At 36.2% G+C, this 27,925-nt stretch overlaps 1 protein-coding gene across 5 annotated transcripts in view; it reads left to right on the forward strand.

Moving 5' to 3' along the window:
• GOSR1 (golgi SNAP receptor complex member 1) overlaps positions 1–27,443 on the forward strand; it is a 70,956-nt gene extending 43,513 nt beyond the window's left edge. For 3 of the 5 annotated variants that reach the window (XM_074263800.1, XM_074263799.1, XM_074263803.1), the window contains 3 exons: positions 15,791–15,820; positions 23,988–24,070; positions 25,352–27,443. In XM_074263800.1, the coding sequence (XP_074119901.1) occupies positions 15,791–15,820; positions 23,988–24,070; positions 25,352–25,476 (238 nt within the window). In that variant the 3' untranslated portion in view covers positions 25,477–27,443. Of the gene's footprint in view, positions 1–15,790; positions 15,821–23,987; positions 24,071–25,340 lie in introns of all 5 variants that reach the window. The other 2 variants (XM_074263802.1, XM_074263801.1) reach the window with 1 other exon arrangement.
• Positions 27,444–27,925: the final 482 nt, after the last annotated feature.

Consider the following 27,925-nt stretch of genomic DNA (forward strand, 5'->3'; position numbering starts at 1 on the left):
CTTCCTTCCCTTCCTTCCTTCCTTCCCTTCCTTCCTTCCTTCCTTCCTTCCTTCCTTCCTTCCTTCCTTCCTTCCTTCCTTCCTTCCTTCCTTCCTTCCTTCCTTCCTTCCTTCTCCTTCCTTCCTTCCTTCCTTCCTTCCTTCCTTCCTTCTTCCTTCCTTCCTTCTTCCTTCCTTCCTTCCTTCCTTCCTTCCTTCCTTCCTTCCTTCCTTCCTTCCTTCCTTCCTTCCTTTCCTTCCTTCCTTCCTTCCTTCCTTCCTTCCTTCCTTCCTTCCTTCCTTCCTTCCTTCCTTCCTTCCTTCCTTCCTTCTTCCTTCCTTCCTTTTTCTTTCTTTTTCTTTCTTCATTTACATTTTTTGAAAATGTTTCCCCAAAAGTAAAGATTCAGAATGATGTTGAAGATTCTTTCACAATTGCTTCATGGATAGTTGTATTGCACATAGTAGGTACTTAATAAATATTTGACTAGTTAAATAAATCAATGCCTCTGCTTCAGGGGAAATGTGGCACATAGCCTTAATTGATTTAGCCAGTGAATCTGAGCAAGTTATCATTTTCCTTGGTAAAGTGAAAAGACCCATCATAAGCTAACTACTTTCACCTATGGCCGTTGGTTTTGTTCTTTCTTTTCTCTCTTTACCTCATTCTCTTCATTTCTTCTTATTTCTGTATTGTCTATGGGGATATTAATAATGTGGGCATGATAAACAATAGCAAATTTTAGTGGTCAGTGTAGTGATGGAAATAATGGGGTCAGGTAATGTTTATTAAGTACCCATAGTACTACACTAGACTACACTACACTAGAATTATGTTTAAAATAGCCTTTTTAAGCTTAATATTTTAAGTATACACACACAGAGAGAAGCATAGAGAATTAGAATTGCATATGGCAATATCTTATATATAGTTTATTGAATTCTAATTGGACAAGCACTCTACATATCCTTCCAACTTTAAAATTCTATGATTTGTGGAATAATCCATACAAATTACAATTGTTTTCAAGCATATTGTGAGGTTGTTGGGGTGAATATAGAATGGTTAGAATCAGGAAAGAAATTGGTTCAAGGAGGAAATTTTGAAGAGAAGAGGAATTTATTATCACAGAGTTAGAGAAGAAAAGAAAGGATTTTCTGGGCATAAGCAGAGGCTCAAAGGCCAGAGTGAATGAATGCAAATGTGAGTGAATGTGCTGGGGTCAGCCAGCAGATTTGATATTGTAGATAGAGAGGAATAAGCATAATGAATATTAAAGGTGGATCTAAGAATTGGAGAATGTTTGGTGAAAGGTTTAAAAAGCAGTGAAACATTGGATGAGAATGTAGATCTGGACTTTTTTAGATAAGGTTTTACCTAGATGAGATGTTTTTAAAATGTTTCTTTTTGTGGGATTGTTAAAAGTTGATAGCATCTATCACCCATTTAAAATACAACTGTTTGGTCGTTCTACTTCATACTTTGTTCTTGCAGGAAGTAAAGCTTTTTTTACAATATAAAATGAAGTTCATAGTTGTGAGTGAGTTTACTAACATTTGAGCCAAGTGAACTTTTTCACAGAGAAGTAATATTGTCCTTGTGGATTTATGGATTTACCTCTCTGTTCCACGGAATACAAGAGAATTTAAAAATAAGATTAGCCTCTAGGATTTTAAAAGGTTCTTACATATAGCTTTTCAAAAGCACATAACTCATTTAACATGCTAATTACAATCCTGTCCTGCTTTTCTTGATCTCTTTCTGAACAACTTTTCTGTTTCATTGACACTCTCCCCTTTTTGGAATCACTGTTACTTCTTTTTCTCCAATCTGTTTATATGATGTGGCATTTTATATATATAACATTATATATTAAAAAGATTTTCCATATAATGAAATCCAGAAATCTGAGGCAAGAAACACATTAAGAATCAGTGAAGGTAGCATTAGAATTTTGTTGTAGAATTCTACCATGTACCACCTGAAGAGAAGGAGGAGTTTCTGGACATCTACTTACACTCCTGCTCTCTTAGTGCCATTGGGGCAGCTAATATATCTTACTTTAGAAAGGGAAGCAATATCCACTAAATGCTAGGCATGATTTCTTCAAGATGAGACTACAGGGACAAGGTAAGTACAGTAGAAGGTAATAAGTACAAGGCTTTGTTTCAGTAAATCTTTGACAGAGACTTGGGGGCAATGAGATGAGAGGAATGGCTGGCTAAGTCCACGTGGGTAGATTTGGAGATAGTAGAGGGACTAGAGCCATGGATTGTTGACACTTGGAAGCAAGTGCCCCTAAAATACATTGCTATTTAACATTTTTATCAAAAACTTAAATGGAGGTAGAGATAGCAAGCTTGACAGTTGTGCAAATGACAGAAGCTGATTGTTTTCCTAGATTTACTCCAGTTTGTCATTGTGTCACCTAGATGAAACTGAACAATGGTACCGTTCTACATGTGATCTGTTCAGGGTAGAATGCCATACAAATGTTCCATTTTCTTCTTTCTAGATAGACTTTTTATAGCCTAAGATATCATTAGCCTTTTATTGACTTTGTCACAAAGTTCATTCATTTAAGTATACATTAAAAACCCTAGGGATTTTTCACTTGAACTCTTTTCTTGCTAACTCCCTAATCTGGTTTTTGTATAACTGCATTTTCTTTTAAAGTGTTAAGACTTTATATTTATCAGATTTACCCAATTATTCCATCTGTCATCATCTTTTTGGAATTACCTCAGTGTTGTCATTCACTGTATTAATTATCCCCCAGTTTCTTATATGTTGCAAATTTGATAAGCATGTCATCTTTGTCTTGTATCCAAGTCAGTGGTAATAATGTTGAACGGAACAGGGCTTTTTGGTCTTATGTTAAAGACTGCCTTTTAAATTGATATGAACACATATATTCACTGATCATCTAGTCCCAAATGCCCTAACTACACTGGGTAGCTACTTGTATTTTTCTGTCTTGTTCACAGTATCATCAGACACTTTGCCAAATATCCAGGTCTGTGCTTTTTCTGTAATTAACTATGTATTGTAGTCATAGCTATTGAGTAATAACAGATTTAGTTTTATCTTCACAAAAGATTAGTAGTGGAGGGAAGGAGAGAGAAGATGGTAATTCAAGAGGGTAACTAGGTCTAGAGAAGTTTTTTTAGGATAAAGGAGACCTAAATATTCTTGTAGGTAGAGGGAAAGGAGCCCAGGTATTTTCTGCCTTCTGAAAAAAAGAGTATGTTTGACTCACTCTTTAAAGAAAAGCATGCAGATGGACTCATTGTGCACTGTGTACAGCAGCCTGTCTCCCTTCCCAGGGACTCTCCTAATTTACCATAATGGAATGTTCCTGTAGCATTTTGCCTCTTGGCCCTATTCCTGACTTCTCACTTAATGCTTTCAGTAATGCGCTGATATTCCTGACATTTCTATTTTGGCTGGTCCTTTAGCTTGGCACTATGCTTACTGACAATACAAAAAGAGGCAAAAGACAATTCCTATCCTAAAGGAGCTCATGATATAAAGAGTGTTTGCAGTAACTGAGTTTTGACTTTTGCTCGATACTCTTGTCTTTGTTTCATCTTTCCTCCTGGTTCTAGCATTCTAGCTAGCTTTCTCTGCCCGTGAGACAATAGCTACGAACTTTTGACTATGTCCAACACTGAGCTGGGACTATTGTGACAATAGGGCTGAAGAAATTGAGGGGAGGGGAAGAGCTATAAGGACTGAAAGGAGATGGGAGGACATGTGATCTAACACAGAATTGGATTAGGAACATAGTTCTGGAGTGGGCCTCAGAGCTCAGCTCACAGAAGTTTAACTTAATGAAGTTCGCATAGGTAGTAAGTATTAGATGTGGATTTGAATCCAAGTCTTCTGACTCCTGAGTCCTTGTATCACAGAATGCAGAATGACATCTTTTCCTCTGACATCAAAAAGGGAGTATAAGGGGAGGTGAAAAAAACAGAAGGTTGAAGGAGCTTACTCATTTCATGAATGCTTAATGCTCATTATAATTATTAATTTTTCTTTCATTATTGTTAAGTCTTTCAGAATTGCTTCCAGCATGATAAATAATCCACTTGGGAATTCTGAGATTTCTCACTGACTCACTCAACAGAAAATGGTTACAATCAGATGTAGCAATCATCTTCTATTTAATTTTTCTGGGCATGGAAACTTAGGTTAATTGCCTGAAGTTCCTAGCCTGAAACAGTAGAGGTAAACTAATGAGAAGTAAAACTGGTTTTAAGAACTAGGGTAGATTATCCCCCAGATAGTTCTATTATAGATGTTATATTGTACATTTGTTATTTGGAAATTAAAATGTCTATTTTCAGTAGCACTAGAGCATTGTAAGTAGTGATTCACCAAAGCAACAATGATTGGTTTTTTGGCATGGCTTTTTCCTGAAAAAACCATTGGATTTTCTTTTTAAATTGTATTGTGAAGCGCTTGCTTTTCAAGTACAAAATAAATTCAGTATAAAACTTTTAGCTCTGCTCTTCTCATGGGAGAGTGAGGAGGATCTATTGGGATCAGTTGGAATTTTAAGAAAAGAATTTCAGGAAGCAAGTCAGTTCTCAGTCAAGACAGATTTTATTCCAAACAGCAAGATGGGCTTAGTCCTTAAGGGACCAGCATCAAGCTAGAGAAAGGGTTCCATTTGTATGGAAATTTCTGAGCCAATTCCCATGGTGGGCAGCCAGCCTCAAAAGAAACAGAGAAATAGGATGCAGTTGCCCAACCAGACTAGTGCAGGGGGCTTGGGTTATGCTACATTTCAAAGATTTCATTGAACAAGATCAGTCACCTTTGCTCCCCAAAACAGCCTTTGTTACTGGGAAGTTTTCTACAGGTCAGGGTACAAGGCAAGGGCTAAAGCCAGTCCCATCAAAGGGAGGAGAAAAGGCTATCCCTAACTCTTTAAATATACTGGAATTTAATATATTAAATTTCTCTAAACTATACTTAGTATACTTCATATGTGAATATTGTTTGTGATCGTGCCATAATCATCAAAGCATATTTAAATTCTCTAAACTAGAGCGCTTATTAACCCATATTAATCTTTAATTGTTAATAACTTAAAAGTAAAAATTTTCAGGTAGAATGAGAGATATATTTGAGGCAGGTGATTCATGAGATTTCCTAAGCCCTTGCTTGCCCTTCTACTATTTCTGTCTTTCTTCATTCAGTACAGCAAGTAATTTTTGAAGATCTAATGTGTGCCAGGCCTTGTGCTAAAAACTGGGGATCCCAAGACAAAAAAAAAAAATCTGTCTCTGCCCTTAAGGACCTTATAATTTTTTAAAATTCTTTTTAAGTTTTTTTTTTTTTTAAAGGACCTTATATTCTAAAGGGGAACCTGCAAAGTAATAAGTAAATACTGAATAGAGACCATGTAATTGGGAAATGGGGGATGGGGAGGAAGCAGAATTTGATCTGAAGCATAAAGGGAGCCCTAAGGTTCTCATGGGTAGAGTGCATTCCAAGCTGCAGGACAGTGATGTGGCAGAGGAAATGTTGTGTGTTAATAAATTTATAGATTTCTCTTGCAAATTAAGACAACTCTGAGGTATCATTACACACCTGTCAGATTGGCTAAGATGACAGGAACAAATAACGATGAATGTTGGAGGGGCTGTGGGAAAACTGGGACACTGATGCATTGTTGGTGGAGTTGTGAAAGAATCCAACCATTCTGGAGAGCAATCTGGAATTATGCCCAAAAAGTTATCAAAATGTGCATACCCTTTGACCCAGCCATACTACTACTGGGCTTATACCCCAAGGAACTACTAAAGAAGGGAAAGGGACCTGTATGTGCCAAAATGTTTGTGGCAGCCCTTTTCATAGTGACTAGAAGCTGGAAGATGAATGGATGTCCATCAATTGGAGAATGGTTGGGTAAACTATGGTATATGAATGTTATGGAATATTATTGTTCTATAAGAAATGACCAACAGGAGAAATACAGAGAGGCTTGGAGAGACTTACATCAACTGATGCTGAGTGAAACGAGCAGAACCAGAAGATCATTATACACTTCAACAATGATACTGTATGAGGATGTATGCTGATGGAAGTGGATTTCTTCAACATAGAGAAGAGCTAATCCAATTCCAATTGATTAATGATGGACAGAACCAGCTACATCCAGAAAAGGAACACTGGGAAATGAATGTAAACTGTTATTTTTACCTTCTGAATCCAAAATTCGGTTCTACACACATATATTGTATCTAGAATATACTGTAATATATTTAACATACATAAGACTGCTTGCCATCTGGGGGAGGGGGTTGGGGGAGGAAGGGAAAAAATCTGAATAGAAGTAAGTGCAAGGGATAATGTTGTAAAAAATTACCCATGCATATGTACTGTCAAAAAAATGTTATAATTATAAAATAAAATAAAAATTAAAAAAAAATTTATAGATTTCTCTAAAAGCTTCAGAACTGTCCCCCTTAGGGTAAAGAGTGGGCAACAGAAATTTTCTATATGGAGAATATCTCAGAAATCTTGGCTTTAAGGAGAGGAGGGAAGGGAATAAGCATTTATGTGTCACTTACTTTATGCCTAGCCTCTTATTTCATTTGATTCTTAACAACAAACCTTATTTATTAATAAGGTTATTAGTCTTATTTTACAATGGAGGAAACTGAGGCAAACAGAGGTTAAGTGGCCTTTTTTAGATCCCTCAGCTTTGAGGCCAGATTAGAATTCAGTTCTTGACTCTATATCAAAGCTTAAAGCTACACTAAGATTTTTTTGGACATCTTGTATGTAAATTTTGTAAATTGGTTGTTTATAAAGCTAAATATCTTATTTTAAAATAAATTATGTATTTTAATGCCCTTTTTTCCCCAAAAAAATCCATTCTTTTCCTGCAGTCCTTCCCGCTACCTATAGAGAAGGCCAGCATTATAATATCAAGGGTACATGTGAAATTATGCAAATATTTCCTTAAGTTTGAGTTTCACTTTTAGAATCTTTGCAATTACAGGTACCTATGAAGATGAAAAGAATCTGCTCACAGTAGTAGAGAATTATTGGTAAAAATCATTTAGGGTCTTTTTTTTTTTTTTTTTTGAGAACTTTATATAGGAGTTTGTTTTGGTAATCAGTCATTCTGTCTATATCACATAGACTAGAAAATAGAGGTGCTGTGAAATTGATTTATTTCTTAATATACTTTTTAAAATATCTTTTTGTCTCTAGATCACATTTATTTCTTAATCATTTTTGGCTTTTATCTCTTGGCTATTATCTATTTTATCTATTGGCTATTATCTATTTTGTCTATGGAATTATACCTGGCTCTCTAATGCAGACTATCTGAAACAATCTCAATAACTATTACTCTTTAACTTCCAAAGTATAGGTATTGCTTTTGAAACAGAATGACCAGGTAGATGGTTACCTTATTGATATTCTGACAAATCTAACAGGAATCCCACACCATGATTCTATGATTCTTGGCATAAAACAGATTGTGAATACAAGGGAAGTAAGACATAATCAGATTTTCTCTTAAGTTTTATTAATCATGAGAGAGAAAGAGGGAGGGAAGAAAAGGGAGAGAAAAAAAAACATTGTTTATATTTTCAAATCTGTTAAATTTTAATATCCTAAGATTTAGGGACTTAATTATTCAGAAGTTGTTAGCTTTCTTCATTGTGCTTATATAAGTATATGGGACCTACCTCTATAAATTCACATAGTTGCACTTCTTTTCAAATGGGTACTCTAAGAAGAGAGTCATACAGATAATTAACAGTTGGTAGAATAGTATCTAGAGCTTAAGAAATGCTTAAGCCTTAAGGATTAATGTCATAATTATCAGGTATAGACAGTCATTGTCTTGGTGAAAAGTTGTTTAATTTTGCATCATAATAGTTGAGAGAAATGATTTTGATTTAGAGGCTTTTGGGATTGTGAATATTTGTTGTTTTTTAAAGCAAACTGGAAATTTTACAATTTTAGTGTAGAAAGAAAGACAATCATTTGTTCACAATTTAAGTAGAATTCCTCTCAGAGGCAGAAGGATAGATTAGAAATTCTTTGTGAGCAGTTAGTTCTAGTTTTTTTGTGTAAGTGCTACATATCTTGGAAATTTTTAGTTGAAAGTAACTTTTAGATGATGCAACATTGTCCAATCCTTTGATTCTGTAGTTCTGATTCATCTTCAATATAGTGTTAAAGTGTAAACATAGTATTTGACATAATGCTTGGCAGAAATTTGAGGTGTCCTTCTATGACTAGATTATGTAATGAAGTTGAACATTTGGATAGACAAGGATTTTTGGACTGAGGGCATCCTAGTTGTAGAGATTTAAAAAACAAGCAGCATAGATAGAATTCATGTCATTTTTAGTTATCAGCTCCTAGTGATGAGTAGAAAAGGGAAGCATAAAGAGTAATCTACTGAATTGTAGAGAATACCCCTTGAACAAAGGTAAAGATAAGAAGAACTTTTAAGTAGCTAGTTCATAGCAGCTGATAGGTACCTGGTATCTAGTGCCAATGTCTTAGAAGTAAGAAAGAACTGGGACTGTGGTACTCCATTGCAGCCACCAGCTTTCCAAACCAAGAGTCTTTCAGTTAAAAACAAACTAATTAATAAAACGTCTACCCATTGTACCACGTCAACTATGTTCAGTTTTAGGTGTTCTGTTTTATTGTTATTTATTTAGTTGTTTTCCAGATGTGTCCAAATCTGTGATTCTATTTGGGGTTTTCTTGGCAAATACACTGGAGTGGTTTTCCATTTTCTTCTCCAGCTCATTTTATAGGTGAGGAAACTGAGGCAACCAGAGATTAAAAGACTTGCCCATATTCACATACTTATAGCTAGTAAGTATCTGAAGCCAGATCCAAGCCATCTATTCACTGCCCTACCTAGCTGCCCTTTTTCTGTCTTATACCATTGTTAGTCAGTCATTAATGATAGGCTGCTAAAAATGAAGGGCAAAGTAGTATGTTTTCATTTCTGTCACCTCCTTTTTATTCTATGTATAACATGATACTTGAGAGAGTGTATCTTTTGTTACAGAGATCATATATCTACCTGTATTTTTAGCTTAATGCTAGATACCACTGGATTTGTGCCCTTTTAAAAATAGCATTTGTGAGTTTCAGCATGTTTTTGCCATTTTTTTCTCCATGGGATATTTTTAGATTATTTTGTCAAATAATCTGTCTCTCCATCTGTCTCACCTGATGAAAATGCATGCCATACTGAAACAGATGGCCAAACAGATGAGAGCTGCTTCGAACAATACTTTGCTTACTTACTCACATGTTCTTATCTAGCTAGTCTTCAGAAAATCAAGTTTTAATGCAAGCACTCATTCTCTGTTTGGAATTTGTCAGTTAAATTGTGAACTCATATGCCCATTTCCTTTATTCTGTTAGAATGACTTCATTAAACTTTGGATCTTCTGCCATATGAGATGTGACCTCTCCCTAGCACTCAGGGCAGAAATCAGATCTCTGCAAGAACAGGCTGCAAAAGCACTTCAGAAAACTCCCTGTGGGAAGTGTTGATGAACTTGGGTGGAAGCTATATTGACTTGGTATCTCTGGCAGGATTCAAATGAACTAATAGGATCAAAAAAATAAAGGATTCATTAATGATTTCCTTCTTGAACTCAGAGTAGTGTTAACTGTAAACATTTTACTGATTTAAACTCTTCTGTTTTTGTTAGTCATTGTTAGTCCTTGTCACTAATTGGATATATAGATCCCATAGATCAGAACTTCTTAAACTTTTTTTGCTCACAACCCTTTTTTACTCAAGATATTTTTACATGACCCTGCATATATAGGTATATAAAATAGATATACAAATTAAACATTTACTGATAATAAGTCCTAATTTTGCAATCCCCAAATTCAGTTATAAGATGAGAGTGAGAATCACAATAAGCTGAAATGAAACATCTTAAATGAAACATGCTTAAGGCTGAACTCATTTTAGTTTGTGTGAGTCTCCCTGCCCCCCCATCCCTCTGCTCTCTTCCTATCACTCTTACTACTATTGAGGACACCACTAGCCTTCTAGTCACCCAGGCTTGCAGCCAAGATGCCATCCTCAACTTCTCACATATTTTCTCACTCTAAATCCAATCTGACATCAAGTTTTCTTCCTTTGTAATATGTCCTCTGTGATTTTTTTGCCACTATTTTGGTATAGAACCTCATCATGTCATTCCTAGATTATTGCAATAACTTGCTTGTTGGTAGTCCTGCCTCAAGTCTCTTTATTCCAGTTCATCTTCCACTCAGCTATGACACAGTCTTCCAACATCACAGATCAGATTATGGCACACCTCTACTCAACTCCAGTAAATTCCCTGGAGCAAATCCTCTTTGATCAGTTAAATCATCAAAGCCCTTCACAAACCAGTCCCATACAATCTTTCCAGTATTCTTATGCTTTTATTTCCTTCCAATAGTCCATGTCCAGGGACACTGGTTTCTTTGCTGTTCCTCGAGCAAAATAGTCCATTTTCCCTGGTTTTTCTGTGCCTGCTTGGAATGCTTCCCCACCATCTAACTCCTTGTTTCTTCTGCTTCCTTCAATACTCAGGTTAAAATCCCACCCTTTGCAAAAACCCTTTCCCCATCAGTGCCTTCACTCTGAAATTATTTCCATTTATCTATTTCTTCTTTGTATATAGTAGTTTTGTTTATTTTCTTAACCTATTAGAAGATGAGCTTCTTGGGAACGGGGAGTATTTTTGTAATTTTTTGATATCCTTAGTGCTCAGCATAGTGGCTGCCATGTAGTAAAGCAGTTGATAAAAACTTCTTGACAAAGTTTATATAAGTGCATGTGTGCATGCCTTACCTTTTCTAACAGGGACACTTTATGTATTACATCCCACCGAGTGTCCAAAAATTGCTGTTTTATTAAACACAGTGTGAAGGAATGAATTTTCTCATTCCTCACTACATTCTATTAGAATAGAATTGCAATTTTGGTAGTCTATATGCTGCATCATATAGTTTATCCCAAAATTTCCCATTTCTGGGCCTCAGGTTTTTTGTTTCTAAAAAGTAGGGCATTAACTAGGTTCTTCCCATATGAAGTCTCATAACTGAATTGTGGGGATTGTGAAATGATGATTTATCATCAGTAAATATTTGATTTGTATACCTGTTTTATAGACCTATAGACATGAATTCATATAAAAATTTCTCAGGCAAAAAAGGATCATGTGTGGAAAGTTTAAGCCAGTGGTCCTCAACTTTTTAAATAGGGGGCCAGTTCATTGTTCATCAGACTGTTGGAGGGCAGGACTATAGTAAAAACAAAAGCTCTTGCTCTGTCTCCGCCCCTCAGCCCTTTTGCCATAACCGGGTGGGCCACATAAACGTTTTTAGTAGGGTGCATCTGGCCGGCAGGCCGTAGTTTGAGAACCCCTGGCTTAAATAATCCTGTGCTTCCTTTTAACTGACATAGAAATAGGAATAGCCTTATGTGGATGGATGGATGGATGGAATGAGTTACAGGGTACCTTAATGGTTAATCAAGGTTTAGAATTTACAGGGAAGAAACTAAGGCCCAGAGAAGGGAGGTGTTGTATTTAAGATCATGACATAAATAGGTAGCAGAATAAAATTTTGAACTGTGGTCTTCTGACTTTTTAAGCTTTGGGCTCCTTCCCACATCATGCAGTCTCTTAAAGGAAGACTAGAACATGGTTCTCTCTTTACTTATTCCTTTAATTGTAATGACTATCCATGGTAGTTTAAGAAATGCCAGTTAGGCTAAAATTTTGTTTCAGCAAAAAATATGTTAAGTATTCATACTACTTTAAAAAAACAAACAACCTTAAGGTGGGGAAGAATAAGTTGGCCAAATGTTTCTGCATCTGCAGCCTGCCTTTATTTTACTATATTGGTAGTCTTCATGACCAAGACATACTTACTGATTGTCTTTCTGTATAACATACACTGTATATTAGAGCAGTGACTTATTTTCTTCTTTTTAGATTTTCTTCTTGGAACTGTAACAGAAAAGTGAATTATAATTTTGCTTATTTCATTTCACAAAGCTGATAGAAATTTTTCTGCAAACACATAGAACTGAAATTATTAAAAGGTAAATTACCCCCTTTCTAAAATACCAGTTAAAGATAATTGGGTAATTTTTTCCTTTACTGTAGGACAGAAATCATCTCCCCAAATGCTTCCAAGAATCTGTTAAATTTGCATTGAAGTAATCACTCTTTCCAAAAATTCAGATTACATCTTATTGTGATAAATACTATTTGCAGCATATCTTACTGTTACTAATAGTAATTCTGTCAGAAAGGGAAATGAGGTAAATTGGGCATGGTCTGTTCTTGATGAAGCCAGGCTTAATCACCAAAGAAGTACAGTGGAATCCCTGTGCCTCTTTTAGTAACGTGGCCTGGAGATAATCTCCTGTAGGCTGGCCTTTGTACAGATCTGTTACTTTCCTTCTCAGTTCACCATGAAGTCTGCCTTTGGTGTATGTGCAGATTACTTTCATAAAGATTTTGGAGGTAGAGGAAAGTAGGCAAACAAAGTAATAATTATCAGTGTTTTCCCAGGGTGTTTCTCTGAGTTTCCCTGAGTGTTTTGGAAATTATAATTATAATAATATTTTAAATCATCCTATAAAGTTCACAAAGCATTTTACACACACACACACACACACACACACACACACACACACACACACACACACACACACACACACATCTTGTTTCATTTGAATCTTCCAGGAATTCTAGCAAGTTGGATTCTAGGTATCAGTTGTTCCTATTTTGCAGATAAGGAAACTTGAGTCCAAGAGAAGTACATGTATTGCATTGTCATAGAGCTAAGTGTAGGAGGTGAGATGTGAACCAGATTTCTGGACTCAGATGTAGTGCTCTTGTCTGCTATTTTGTCCCACCTTTTAGGCATATCCATTATTCTTTGGATAACATATGGAAAGTAGGCCCTCTTTCAGCTCTTTTGAGAATATCTCATAACAATTTCAGAATTATGTTAACTCCATTACTTGCCTCCTCTTTAGGTTCTGTCCAGCTGTTTTCTTTTTTGGGGGGGGGTAATTTAATCATTTTATTTATCAAGGCCAAAAAGTTATTCAATTTAAAAGAATGGTCAATCAGACCAAAGACAAACATGTCCATCAAACATTTCATCAAGGATTTCTAACTGTGGGACTTATGGGAAGAGACTTATGGGAGAGGGAAAAGAGAAAGATCTAAATCAAAGAGGGCAATCTCTTTTGATAAATAGACCATACAGATAAAAGGCACAAAGGGAAAAAGTTAGATGGATGCTTTCGTTCCTCTAGAAACATCTGATGCAGTCTTGTGCCTCTGGTATGGTTTTTTTTCTGCTTTTTTTTCAAGCTCAGATCACTTGTAGAAATTTCCTACAAAACTGGTCTTAAACAAACTGCAGTTTATTTTGCCAATAAATAAGTAAAATGTGGGAGATAGGATTTGAAAGTAATCAAGATGATGAAGTAGCTCAAACCTCATGTCTTTGAATTTGGAATCTTTTAGACCAGGGAATTCACAATTTTACCTATCATCTATATCATCTCTATCATTTATCTCTACATCTACAAACAGACATCAGACATCTGTTTTCATTAGTGCTTCTTATATTTCCTGCTATTGTATTAAGAAGAATTTGTTTCTGGTTTAAAAGGATTGTTCTGAAAAGGTGGTTTACATTATTCTTGGGATGATCTAGCATAATCAAGTGTGCTTGCTAAGCATTCCTCAAACTTGTTTTCTTCCTCCATATTTCTTCCCCAGCTTAGGACATTTACATTGTTTAATTCAACAAAAACAAGCTCAGGTGTTTGAAATATTTTTTCCAACAACATTCAAGTAACTCAAGTAGCTATTTTCATTTTTTTCATAATCTTTTCTGATTTTTTTATTCATTAAAGATGCAACTTACAGGGAGGAGAGGGGCAGACAAAGTTATCCCACACAGAAGACTGAAGTTATTTGATTAAAGGTTTGAAACAAACTTATAGAGTGTTTCCTTAGTGCTTTATAATGGTGATTCCTTTGCTACGAATTGGTACTCTTTTCAGAACAATCATTTCAAACCATTCTGCTTAAAAACAGCAAATATAAATTATAACTATCTGCTTTTGGTAGTTTGATTTTTTTTCCCCCCTTAGCTCATGCCAGATAAATTTGCTCAATTGAAGCAGAAATATAAGCCTAACTGTGTTTTGTACTTGAGAGATACTACATAAAGTGGTCTTTGAAAACAAGGAAGAAAAGTGCACTTAGATAGTCCCATGGTAGACAAAATTTTGTCTTGGATTTCACCTCAGGGAAAAAAACCAAGATAGTTAACTAATGCAGATGTAACAGTAAGAATATTCAAGTATTAATGGCATCAAATGATATAACACAGTTTATAAAGTACTTTCCAAATCTTAAAAGTGCTGTGTAAATGTTCAGTGATAATTTAAGCAAGCATCCCTTGACAAACCTCATTTTTTCCAAAATTTAGATAATAGCCATGAAATGTATTTAGAGTTTGGCAAGAAGTTATAGTATCAAATATGCTGGTAAACATGAAGAACCTAATAAATACCATAAATGTGAGAAGGAAATACAGTAGTGGGTTTACTCTGGGCCAGATCAGGTGGCCAGTTAAACTAAATAGTATACAATCTACCTTGTAGAAAGGGGGTGAGGGGTGGGAGTGCAGAGGAGACCACAACATAGAGTGAGACAATAAGGCAGGATGGAAAAAGACTTAAATATGCATTTAGGACCTGATTTAAGGCCATTATGTAGTCCAGGTGACATGAATTCAGGAAGACCTGAATTCAAACCCACCTCTGACACTGACTGGCTGTATCTCTGAATAACCTTTTTTTACCTCTGTTTCTCCATGTATAAAATGGGAATGATAATAGCACCTGTCTTTCAAAGTTTTTTTGAGGATTAAACGAGATGATAATTGTAAAGTACTTAGCACATAGTAAATTTTCTTTGCTGGCTAGTTGTGGTGGTGGTGGTTCTCAAATTAGCCTGCAGAAAACCTATTTAACCCAGAATGTTATTGAACTCCTTTATTTAATTATGAAAAGTACACAAATAAGCATGTCTTCTTGAATCCTGGAGGCAACTCAGGTTTCTTAATGGGAGTTCTCTCTCATCATTTGTATAGTCAGAACATCAGCTTTTTAGATAAGAAGGGGGAAACAAACATTTCTTAAATCTTTACTATGGGTCACTATGCTAAATTCTGGGGATACAAATACAGCAAAAGAAAATATAGGCTTTTCCCTCAAGGAGCTCAAATTATGGGGAAGACAATAAGCTAGTAAGATTGAGAGTGAAAATGAAAGTATTGAGCTACCAGCATAATATTGGGGGCATCTAAGTGGCATAATGGATAAAATGCCAGGCCTGGTCAGCTAAGATCTCTCCACAAGTAACTCAACTATGGGAGAAGGGATCTTTTTGGCAGAAAACATTTCAAGTTTGAGAAAACGTTCTGGTTAATTGGATGTTTCAGGACAAGAAGGCCATTGGTGCTGAGGGAAGCAGCACCAAAATATATATATATATGTGTAGGAGTAAACTGGCTCTAGGTTCCAGAATCTTTTCTAAATGCTTTACTGAAGATTTTACTTAGAGAAAAGAAATTCTTATTTTTCAAATTTAATAAACAATTTTAATTCATTTGTAACAGAACAATAGTAGGACTTATGTATTTAAATATTTTAATAAATAAAATTAAATCCAGCTTTCCTTTTATTTGCAGCTCAGATCGACTGATTGAAGAAACAATAAGGTAGGAAGATGTTTTTACACTGTTAATATGCAGATTAGAATGAAATGTGCATAAACTTTATAATTAGATATTTTGGAACTTGAAATAATTTTATTTCAATTTCTCAGAGAGAAGAGAATGTCATTGATCAAAGCCTTAGGTGCTTATGCCTTGCTTGTATTTTTACTTCCTTTGAAAAGGAGATAGCTTTTCAAATTTAAGGGTGTTGAGAGTACATATCTGTTAAAATTGTTTATCCTCTGTCATCAAATGAAGTATTTTGCATTACTTGAACTTTGTTCATGTCTGTGACTTGTTTACAAAACTTTTTTATACCATTTTGACTAAAATACTTTAAAATATATTGTACACTTTCCTGCCTTATACAAAATATAGTGAACATAATGTAGTACTTTTATGATGATTACAGGTCAGCATTATCAGCATTTTGGGTTAGATTGTGTAGGTAATTCATGGATCTAGATGGGGACTATTAAAGGGGTAATAATTCTTTTGACCAATTTTCCCAAGCTGCTTTGCTTTTCTAGTAATTGGTGATTCTTCTCTTTTAATTTTTCACTGGCCATTGGGTATTGGGTTTTATTTATTTCTATTCCTAATCTAAAGTGTAAGAAGGGCTGAGAAAGTTTATTGATTCATTAGTCTTATATGAAGTGATGCAAACTGAAGTGAGCAGAATTAGGAAAACAGACAGCAATGTAAACAGAAGGGATAGCACACTAAACTTATGTATAATTTTAATAACCAGATTTGATCCTGGAGAATAGTTTGTGCAGAGATGGGAGACTCTGGATGTGGAATGTTGTTATATTGTCAAGTAAAGTTGATGTGAACTTTTCCCTCCTTTACAAATCTTTAGAACAAGGGATGGCTCACTGTGTGGGAGAGGAAGAAGTATATTCAGAAATAAAGCAATGATGTCAGTTTTTAAAAAAAATTTTAAATTAAAATGAAATTTTAAAAAGTGCCAGTCTGCTTTTGTCTTATATCTCTCATCCCACCTGCTGCCTTTGCTTCTCTTCATGTTGCCAAATGGAGCTAAAAGAAGTCACATGATCATGCTTAAATACCGCATAAATTCATATTATCCAACTTAAACAAGGCCCTCCCTTCCCTCCTAATTGGTTCCCTATCTCAAATTCCTTTAACATTGTTTTCCATTTTGTTTTCCTTTACCGTAGGCTCTAATGAAATACATTTCTTGCCAGTACCATCAACCCCTTCGAGGGTGTGTGCTGTTCTACCCTTTCCCATCTTCTCCAGCAGATTGCCCCTCAGTTATCCCTTCAGTGTTTAGCTTCTTCCTGTGTACTGATTCCTTCACTATTTCCCCAAAACATGCATGAGTCTTCCCTCATAATTAGAAAACCTTAAGTGGATCCTATCTTCTCTGCTGACTATTATTCTTCATAGTCTCCCTTTTCCAGCTAACTCAAAAAAGCTGTCCACACCTCTTGCCTCTGCTTCACTTATTCCTCAAACCTTTGCAGTTGGCTTCCAACTTCATCACTCACTTGCCTGTTATTAGTCTTTCTTTGTCCATGTCTTATTTGACCTCTGTTGTTTGAATTTGAGGCTATTAATCATTTTCCTGAAAACTCTGGGGTTTTCCTTCTATTTTTGCTATTCATCTTAGGAAACACTTGTTCATTGATGGATTAACCCCTAAATGGGAAGAACATTGGATTGGAAGTCAAAGGACCTCAGCTCACATGTTCTGGGATGTCAGGCAAATTTTTTTTTTTTTTTTTTTTTTAAATATTTTGGGCTTCAGGTTTCTCATCTGTAAAATGATTGGGCCTTGGGGTCCTTCCAACTTTTAAAACTATGAGCCTGTGAAAATGTGGGAATCCTCGATGTTATTTTTTTTTCTAATTAAAAAACAAACTAAGCACATTTTAAAACTATTTTTGCTATAAACAAGGGAATTGCAATGTGAGCCTAAATAAGAGTGCGTGTGTGTGTGTGTGTGTGTGTGTGTGTGTGTGTGTGTGTGTGTGTGTGTATAAATAGAGAATTTAACCAATTATTATATAACAATTCTTTAAAAATAGAGTAAAATTTCAGGGGGTTTTGGGGGGGGAGAGGGGTGTTTCTTTATATTAATAGTTACCTCTGTTTACTTTAAAAGCATATGTTGATCTAAAGCTGAATTCCAGTGTAAGTGGATTAGAAAGAGCTACTGTCACTTAACAGTGGACTTGATTACCAACTCTTAACTGAATCTTCCCAAGAAAAGGCAGTAATGAATGATACCTATCATTATTTAGCTCTAGTTGTCAAGTAAAAACATATGACAGCATAGCAAGTAAGAAAGTAGTAGTTCTGGAAATACATAAGTGATTTATTGTTTTTAAAAGCATTGTTCATTATTTGAAGTTCTTATTTTGTGTCTGTGTCCCTGACCCTTGAAATAACAATAGCTGTGTAGATTTGACTCAGCTTGACTCCAGATGATGGAATGAGAAGGAAAAAGACATTGGAATATATTTTATGAACTACTGGAAGTCATGCATATTCAACAGGACAATATAATGAAGGATGAGCGTTCTATTCTCTGAGGAATGCAAAGTGCTTTCTGGGAATAATTTTTTTTTTTTTTTTTAACACTATATCCTTGGAAAATACCAACATTTACCATACTATTGGAGAGAATGAAGGTGTGTGGATGGTAATATCTCCATTTTATAGATAGGAGCTTTTAAAAAGAAATTTGATTTCAGCTTTGACATTAAATTTGTCAGCTAGATATTGTTTTACAATAGATCATATTACCAACTTGAAAAGCATTATAAAAAATATTCAGTTTAAAAGAACCTTTTTAATTGTATCAAATTGTGCCATGGATTTACCTAATTGGATATGTGTGTATCCTATTGGACTTTAACTCTCAAAGGAAGCTATACGTTTTTAACTCACGTCTTTTTTTTTTTCCTTTGTTTCATTCTCTCGTAGTAAAGAAAATATCTCCTCTACACCAGTGTTTTTATTGAGAGTTTTTTTATGTTTAGTCATTTTTCAGTTCTATCCAACTCTTCATGATGTCATCTGGGATTGACAAAGATACTGAAATAATGTGCTGTTTCCTTCTCCAGATCATTTTGCAGATGAAGAAGCTAAAATAAACTAGGTTAAATGATTTGCCCAGAATCACACAACTGGTAATTGTCAGAGACCAGATTTGAACTTGGAAAGAGGATTCATTCTTGACTTTAGACCTGACACTCTTTCCATTGCTCTACCTAGCACTGTACTACTCACTGCTCTATTTATAAAGAATACAACATTGTATTTTAAATTTTGAGAACAAGGATGTTCAGATTTACAAACTGTTATCTGTTGTCACTGAGAGTAATTGTAGTGTGTGCAGTGATCTTAGTATATTGCTGCTCCTCGTTAAGCAAACATTGCATAAAAGTGCCTGCCTAAAGCATGACATGGTAGGAGGCAGGATAGGTACTATCCCAGGTTATTATTGGAATTATTATCTGTAGCCCGAGGACCAAGCCAACAATGATTTTTAAGCATAATAAAACCTGATTTTAAAATGTAAAAACTCTTCTTAGCTAGTATCCTGAGTTTGCCAAAGATTTAGAATAAAGAGAATATTGACAATGAACTGTTTTGAAGGTGACTACAGAAAGATGTAAACTCAGTTTTCTGGAGAGGTAGCTTTTAAAAGAGGATACTGAAGCAACTCTATAGAAGTTCTGTTCTCTTAAAGAGAAATCATTCCATCCCTCTCCCCTTTAGTCATATTGACTTACTTAGGGGCCCTTTGGGAATCAGATAAGAACATGCAGTTGCCATGACTCATGTTTTTGTCCAGAAGACAGGAGATTTAGGCTTTGAAATTAGTCCAATGCTTTATACACAGCTCAGTATGTGTGTTCAGTATTGTGGGTCCTCCAGTACACATTTGTGCTTTGATGGAAACAGAAAAATATTTCTGTGGCCCAAAAGAATTCATTATTTGGTGGCTAGCTCTCTAGTGGTAAGCTTCTCCAGACTTAGCTAATCACTGGATCTGAAATCTTTCCAGCTTGTTGTAGGGTAGAGAAGAGTTTAAATTGTCTTGACCTGGCCTTCATGAACCCATAGTAACCTCTAAATCATATGGAAGCTTCAGAATAGGAGGGAAAACAGCTATATCTTCTAAATTAAAGATTGCTTGTGGTGCTCAGTATAGACTGGTAGTCCCCAACTTCTGAACAGATTGTGTTCTATAAGTTCGTAAATTAGCCTGTGTATTTGGTACCATAGCTGAATTTCAGTCCTGTACTAAGGATGTTCCAACTTTACCACCACATGTAAAAGCGTTTCTAAGGGAGAATGGATTTGAATTCTAATTTGAGGTGTCACGCATTCCTCTACCCTTGTGGATGGAGTAGACTGGGGAAAGCCCCTATTCTCCAGCAGAATGGGCTTCAGAGAAACAGGGAAGGAATTACAGAGCCCAGGACTTTCTGCTTCTTGCTCCTTAGTAAAACTTCATAGTCCTGGCTGAGAGGGAAATACATAAACTTCCCAGGCTCCCTTCTTTCCTTTCTTAGCCCTCCATAGATTGTCGGCATGCTTGGATGCCATTCCACTCCTCAGGATCACAAGGATCATTCCTTAAAAGAGCTCTGGATCTCAGTCTAAATGCCACATTATGGGCTCCCTGTCTTAGTGATATTGGGCAAAGCACTTTACCTTCTTGGACTTCACTTTCCTCATCTGTAAAATAAGGTGATTAGTCCAGATGGCTTCTGAACTTCCTTCCAATTCTAGATCTCCTGTGTCTTGTGGTTCTCAGGCTGCAGCTGGACCTGGGCCATTGGCAATGAAGGGTTCGTCCATTCTGTGCAAAGTCATTATTCAAATTCAATACAGTGGGAAGCTAGAGGCATTTCCATCCCTTCACTCGTCTATCCTCCTTTGCAGCCATGTGCTGCTACTTCAGACCTGGTCCTGGGTTAGGCTTCCAGGCAGCTGAGACAGGACCACAGCCCCTAGTGGTAATGGGCTGAGGAGGAAGAAGAAAAAGAAAGGCATTCTTAAACACAGCAGCCAGTGGAAGTAGAAGCATGCTTCTCAGCTCACTGGGTGTCGGACCTTGTGTGGAGATTCTGCAATTAGTCCTGGTTCCCTATCCTCATCCGGGGCAGGGGAGGGAAGAGTTTTCCCAGAATTCCTAAATGAGGCTGAACCCATAGCTGCCCCGTCTGGGGAATGTGGAAGACCCGAGCATGCTGGCCATTTTGTAACTAGGGAACAGTACTCTATACACCTGTTTTCTCATCTGTTGTTGGTTGTTTAGGATCGTTGTGCTTGTGTGATATATTTCCATAGGAGAAGTTGTATTACTGTATTCACTGATTTGGCCTGGTGACTGCTAAAGTTCAGACTTCACTTGAATGTTTTCTGACTCCAAGTCCAGAACTCTTAGATCATGTTAACATTTGCCAGAGTTTAGAAGTTTTTATTCTGAATTTAACAAGCCCTCATAGACATTTTTATATTCAAAGATGACATATGTGAAATTACATAGCCTTACCACATGGTTTGCTTTTTTAGAGTATGTAATAAACGTTTCTTTCTGAATCTTTCTTCTGTTCTCTGCTGGGCATTTACAAGATGGCTTAGTAAGTCTCTTTCCTTTTTTTTTTTTTTTTTTTTTTGGCAGTGATATGGCTAGCTTCCCTTCTTCCCCCATTTAAAAAAAAATGATTTTTTTTTTTAAAGGTCATTGAGGTAAAATTATTTCACCATGTTGCTTTATAATAGATAATAAATTTCAGTGAATTTATTTTCTTGTTATCTTATATTGAGAGAGATTGTTTTAGTAACATATATATTTATGTTGTGCTTTAAAGTTTGAAAAATGTGTGTGTGTGTGTGTGTGTGTGTGTGTGTGTGTGTGTGTGTGTGTGTGTGTGTGTGTGTGTAGGCAGGTATAACAGGGAATTACCATTTTGCAGCTGAGAAAACTGATACTGAGAGGCATTAGGTGGCTTGCCCTAGATCACAGACTGTAGGAAGTATCAAAGGGAATTCAGCTGTATAAATTCAGAATTCAGTTTACCATGTTACACTTTATCATACCAATAAGCTTTTGTTTGAACTGAGATTACTATTTGCCTTAAGCAAATTTATGCACAAACCGAACCACAAAACCACCTTTCCAAAGGACTTGAAAGGCTGCATGTCATTTTTTTCTTAAGCAGTTCGCTTTGTTTTGTATTAGATTGTCATTTCATACTCTCCTCAGAATTCTTCTTTGGAGCACTCCATCGCACACAGTGATCACTTCTCTGGTCTATGTCAGTCTCATTTTGTGGCATCTTTCATGGCCACACAATCACACTGACAGATTTCTCAGATAATCACTAATAAGTTATAACAACCTCCCGCAGAAAATTTGTGAAATATTACTACAATGCCATTCAGCCATTTATCCCCATTATAACATTTACAGCATGTTCCTATAGAACTAATTGCCCCTGGATCCATCTTGTTTTCATGGAATCATACATCTGAAGTTGGGCACCCCATCTCCAAAAAACTGGACAACCTTCTTTATGACAAGTGCCATTACAGCCTACCCACTTTTAATTTGCCTGTCCTAGGCATTAGGTCTCTGCTCAAATGCGTCTCAAAATACCTTGCATCTTTCATATTTGAGCCCATAAACATTTAAAATCGGTAAATTTGATAGGTGAAATATGAAAGTCATTACACTATGTGCTGAGAACATACTGAGATAAATGGAACCTGGTTCCTACTCTTTAGGAACTTAAGAAAAAAATGACATGAACAAAAAAGAAAGAAAATAGGGAAGTGGAATCTATAACATAGGACATTACTAGTGAGCCAGTAGCATCCTCATGTGATGCAAGCACGCCATATTATTATAGTTGCCCATGCCCAGAGGGCATGTATGTATGTATACAAAGTATGTATGCTGAAATGTTTTGTGGAACAAGTTCTTTTTGGTTTTCTATAACCATTTTGTGAAAACTTGCCAGCTCCCCACCCCTATCTGCCTCTTAGGAACAAGGCAACAATACTTGCACTTAGTGGATACAGTTTTTTCCCAACACATTGTTGGGCAGGTGAAGTTCCTCATGTTATTGGAAGGAATAAAATGCATCGGGCTGCTCAGTAAAACAAAGATTCCCACCTTCAATATCTCTATTTTATCTAGGCAATTTGTGAAATTAGAATGTTAGACTAAGAAATAAGATGTTCAACTGAATGGCCCTTTGCCAACCCATTGCCCTGCATGGCTCTTCCCCCCCCCCCCCCGCCCCTCATTGTCTCTTCTAGATCCCGGTTGGGAGTTGCCAAATCCAAACACCTTTATTCAGTCCCTGATTGCAAGGCAATCAGTATGATGCAAATAGACATTTGTGAACTAATAATTATTTATTAACCTAAATATGATCCATATTTCCAAACAAGCCACTTTAAAATTTAGCATATAGTTCATAGGTAAAGTGTAGGACGTTATGAATAATAAATTCATTTTTAGGCTTTATCTATAGGACACATAACTTCCCAAAAACTTTTCCTGCATTTTAACCCCTCTTTTTGGACTAGAGCTGTAAGTTTTATCAGTATAGATAATTCCCTCTAAGAAAATGCCTTCCACCAATGCAGCTGGACAACTGCTTTGTAACCTGGAGCCTTAGAGAGTTGCCTGGGGCATTGAGAAGATTATTCTATAGGAGGAAGAAACTTTGTAGGCCATGAAATCTAACCTTCTCCTTTTATAAATGAGCAAACTGAGGCCTTGGTTGATTCAGTGACTTGTACACATTTATATAACTTTTAAGTGTCGGAAGTGTCTCACCTCTCTTGATCCTACATCATGTAGATTCTCCCCAAAAATTTTGAGGCTGTACAATTAGTGTTTGATTTATCTGTTGTCATGACTCTTCATTTTCATGTTAGACATTTCTTTTTACATAGCAAGATGTGAAAGGAGATGGGTGAGAACAGAATGATCATTAAGGATTAGTTGAGCTAAGAACAGTAGGAAAATAAGTTTGGGAAGTCAGTTTTTGCTTCTTTACAAGGCAGTACATGCTGTGATAATCAGTTTGTGTTCCTTTTACAGCTAATAGACTTGAATGTCCTTAATAGTGATTTAATTTTCTTCTCTTTCCCACGCCCTTTTTAGCATTGCAATGGCAACGAAAGAAAATATGACTTCTCAGAGAGGAATGTTGAAGTCTATACAGAGCAGGATGAACACGTTGGCCAGTATCCTTTGGGAAAGTTTGACATCTGTGTTTGTTTATTCTTCCTGACATGGCCACATTCATCAGTAGCATTGAAGACATTCTGCAGTCACGATGTATAAATATAAAGTACACTCCTGCTTTGTGAAATATTATGCTAATCTGTCTCATCTCCAAGAGGGATGAATTGCACAAGTGATTGAGCATTGTGAGTTTTGGGGAAAGAAAGCAGCATAAATTTGAAAATCATCCATTAGCTTACATTTATTTTGCATTTTTAAAGTTTCAGAATAGTACAAATGTTAATGTCTGACATGCTTATCTGAATTACATTCTGCTTGCTTTTTTGTCCTTTACAAACAAATCACTGGTTGAGAATTAAGAGGAAGACAGCTCTGCACTAGGCTTGTTTGTGGCTAGCAAGGAAATGGTCCTCTGCCTGTTTTATAAGTCCACTTATAAAAGTCCACCTTGGTGAGTGGTTCTGGCATTCAATCCCATTGCTGATTGGTTGTGACTTTTAACTTTTTTATTCCTCATTTTTTTTTAGCCTTAGAGTAAAGTAATGAGTACAGATTAATAAACTTTTTCCCCCAGTGTCTTAAATTACTCTCCTGAGTAACTTTAAGAGTTAGGCTCTCAAAAAAGATCCAATTCTTGCTGACCACTAAGGGACTCTTTAACACCTCATCAAGAAAAAAAAAAACCACACCACACATTTGCTAGAACTGTGAATCTCTTAATTCAAGCTACTTTAAATTTAATATCACGTTTAATTTATTGTTTAAAATTCAGAGATATGCTAGTTCTTTTATTTCCAAGAGCAAAATAATACACTGAAGTCTGTCTATACAGAAATATTACATTTATTAAATGCTTTCTTTATGCCTGGCAATGTGTAAACCAATCAGTATGCATGGGAGACACATGGATAAATAAGACCATCTCCTCCTGCTTTCACATAGTTTTTACATCTAGAAAGAAAAAGTAGAGAAAGAGAGTGGAGAACTATTAGAAAGAGGCATTGCCTGCTCCCTTGCCCTGCCAGGCTGGGCCTTTTGGTGGCCAGTAGCACGAGAGAAGCCCTGGAATAGCTTTTCCCCAACTCCACCAATCAGAGGGAAGAGGGGAAGTGCTGCCCAGGACATGTTTGCACAGAGTGGAGCAGTCTTTGCTCTTAGCACTTTCTCTCATTTCCCTGTTTCTGATGTTCTGCTGATCTTCATTAGTCAGTGTGACTTCTTTGGCTTTTCCTAAAGAGGCTTCCCTTGTGCATGTGACCTTAACAGAAGTCTTCCTATAGATCGTTTTCCTGCCGTGAACAGCTTAATACAGCGGATCAACCTGCGCAAACGTCGAGACTCCCTCATCCTGGGTGGTGTCGTTGGGGTTTGTACCATCCTCTTGCTGCTGTATGCTTTTCACTAATGGACATTCTCTAGAGACTCTTGACAACCACCACTTCCTTGAATTGATTCCAGTTACAAAACAGTGGGAAGGAAAGATGGACAGACCTGGGGAGATGTTGACGATCATCGTGTCATTTAGGGCCTGTGAAAGGCTATGGGTACTGGTCCAGGTTGGGGCTGAAGCTGCAATGTTGGTGTCCTCTTTTTATCAAAATTTATCTCCCCTTTTTTGTTTCGAAACCAAATCAAACCAAGAAAAGTTCTTTGTGTCTTTCTATGAGGTAAGTAAATATATTAAGGAAAAAAAAAAGGTGTGTTTTATAATGGAAACTGGCGATTGTTGACTAAAAAAAAAGTATGTCTGCAGTGTCTTCAGTAGGCCAGTCTTCCCTGAAATCCAAATTTCAGATTTTCTTGGCCTGTGACCAGTGTTTTGCAGCTTTAAGCCATTGGGGTGATTTGTGAATGAATGCAGCTTTTTTTTTTTTTTTCCCCTCTTTTTTTTTTAATTTGTGGTAAACAGTCACAGGTCATTCTGTGTCATCTGTGCTGTAGATTTCTACTCCATGTCTTTAGACTTTTTTTTTTTTTTTTTTTTTTTAATTTTCAAAGATAACTCAGTTTGCACAGAAATTAACCCAACTATTTTGTAGAGCCTATGTCTAGTTTGGAGGACTTTTGGGAGATGGCCTCATTTTGTCATGAGGAAGACTGAGACTGTCATCCTAATTGAAATGTAATAGAATATTTGATCTAACCATGAGCAAACTACAGTGGTGGAAGCATTCATGATCTATATTCTTGGGTGGACTAAAGGCACAGTGGTTTTTTAAAAGGTTGTTCATTGTTTTGACTTCGTTTTTAGGTTTTTTTTTAATTGAATTAATGTTTTCTGCTTTGAAAGTAGAATGAAATCTAAACTGTACTATGAAATAAGAAACTTAGCCTCAGGCAGCTTTCAAAAGTCCCCCAAAGCCCTCCAGTCAGACTTAACATACATGTATATGTCCCTGAGGAAGGGGACACTCAGGCCTGTCAGGCAAGCTCCACCTTGGCTAACTGTCATGTGTGAACAAAAACAATCTGAGAGCCCCCACGCCATCCTCTGCTGCATTATCTAGCCCAAGTTCTTTCTTGGGCTGTGTGAGGGAAGCAGGTCACCCTTTGTCCTTCTTAGTGTAGATCTCATCTGTTAAAGATTTGTGAACCTTCAGAATGTTTTTTTGCAATTCAACACATATACATTGCAGAATCTTTTTTTGTTCACTCCTTTCTTCTGTCCATCACTGACAAATTTTTAAACTCTCCACTAGAATTCTTTTGGGGTATAATCATTTGATTCGTCCTCCTGGCACTTAATTCCCTATCTTGGTAATGTTAGTAATCATATGTAGTGTGGAGATTTGCCAACATCTCTGTTCCTTTTCTGGAAAGAAAGGCTGCTTTAAACGATTGGAGTTACTGATTCATGCTCTGGGCTCCACCAGAAGGACTAAAAGAGCTTTGGAAGTGGTGACAGAACCACCTCCTGGATTGTAGATTATATTGTTTATGTGACCTGGGTTGAGGCTTATGTCTAGAAGGACACACTGATTTGATATAATACAGAGACTGCAGAGATTTTTCTTTTTGATGTCAAAATTCTATTGCCTTCTGGATTGACGGGTATGTGATAATACTTTTAAATTATGGGGTTTATTTTTCTACGAATGGGTTGATCACTTCATTGATTGGAGATGCCCTTGATTTGAAAGAAAATTAGTTTTCCTTATATGTAGCTTGAAGGATCAGGGAAGTAAATTCATTAATTAAATTCTCTCTGTTGGGAGATCAGAGCTCCCCTGACATTTATTATCTTTGATTTTTTTCAAAGGGCCTCAATTGGTGGTTGTGTCCCAGCTAGAGTTTATAGAACTTTTGGTTACTCTACAGTTGGCATTTATAAAATCTGCAGTATCATAAAATAAAGTTATTTATTTAATTATATAGCCAGTCTTTTTACTGGTCTGATTATTTGGTGCATTCATTAAATCTAATTGTATGAGAATCAAACTATTATAGAAAAATAATCTTGCTTACTACAACTAAATAAATAATCAGTTTTATTGACTGATTAACTTTTAAGCCAGGGTTATGCATAATGGGAAGGAATAGAATTATTGTCAGGTAACCTTTGTTTCTTTAGTGATTTTTGCTAATGAATTCCTCTCCTCCCCCCACCCATCACTTCCAAGTTTATATGATCCATTATTATCTTTGTCTGTCTCACTAAGATTGGATACCAGTGACCAGGACATACTCATTACCATCAGACTTTCTCTAGTGTCATTGTTGAATGTATTTCTACATTCTCCTAAAGGACCTCCTACTCCACCCTCTGCTTCCCCCCAAAAACACAAAACTACATCACCAACCCTGATAATATAGAATGTGATATTTGAAAGGAACTCTGGCACTTATCTAAGCCA

Source organism: Sminthopsis crassicaudata, chromosome 4, assembly GCF_048593235.1.
Source record: "Sminthopsis crassicaudata isolate SCR6 chromosome 4, ASM4859323v1, whole genome shotgun sequence".
Classification (NCBI taxonomy): Eukaryota; Metazoa; Chordata; class Mammalia; order Dasyuromorphia; family Dasyuridae; genus Sminthopsis; species Sminthopsis crassicaudata.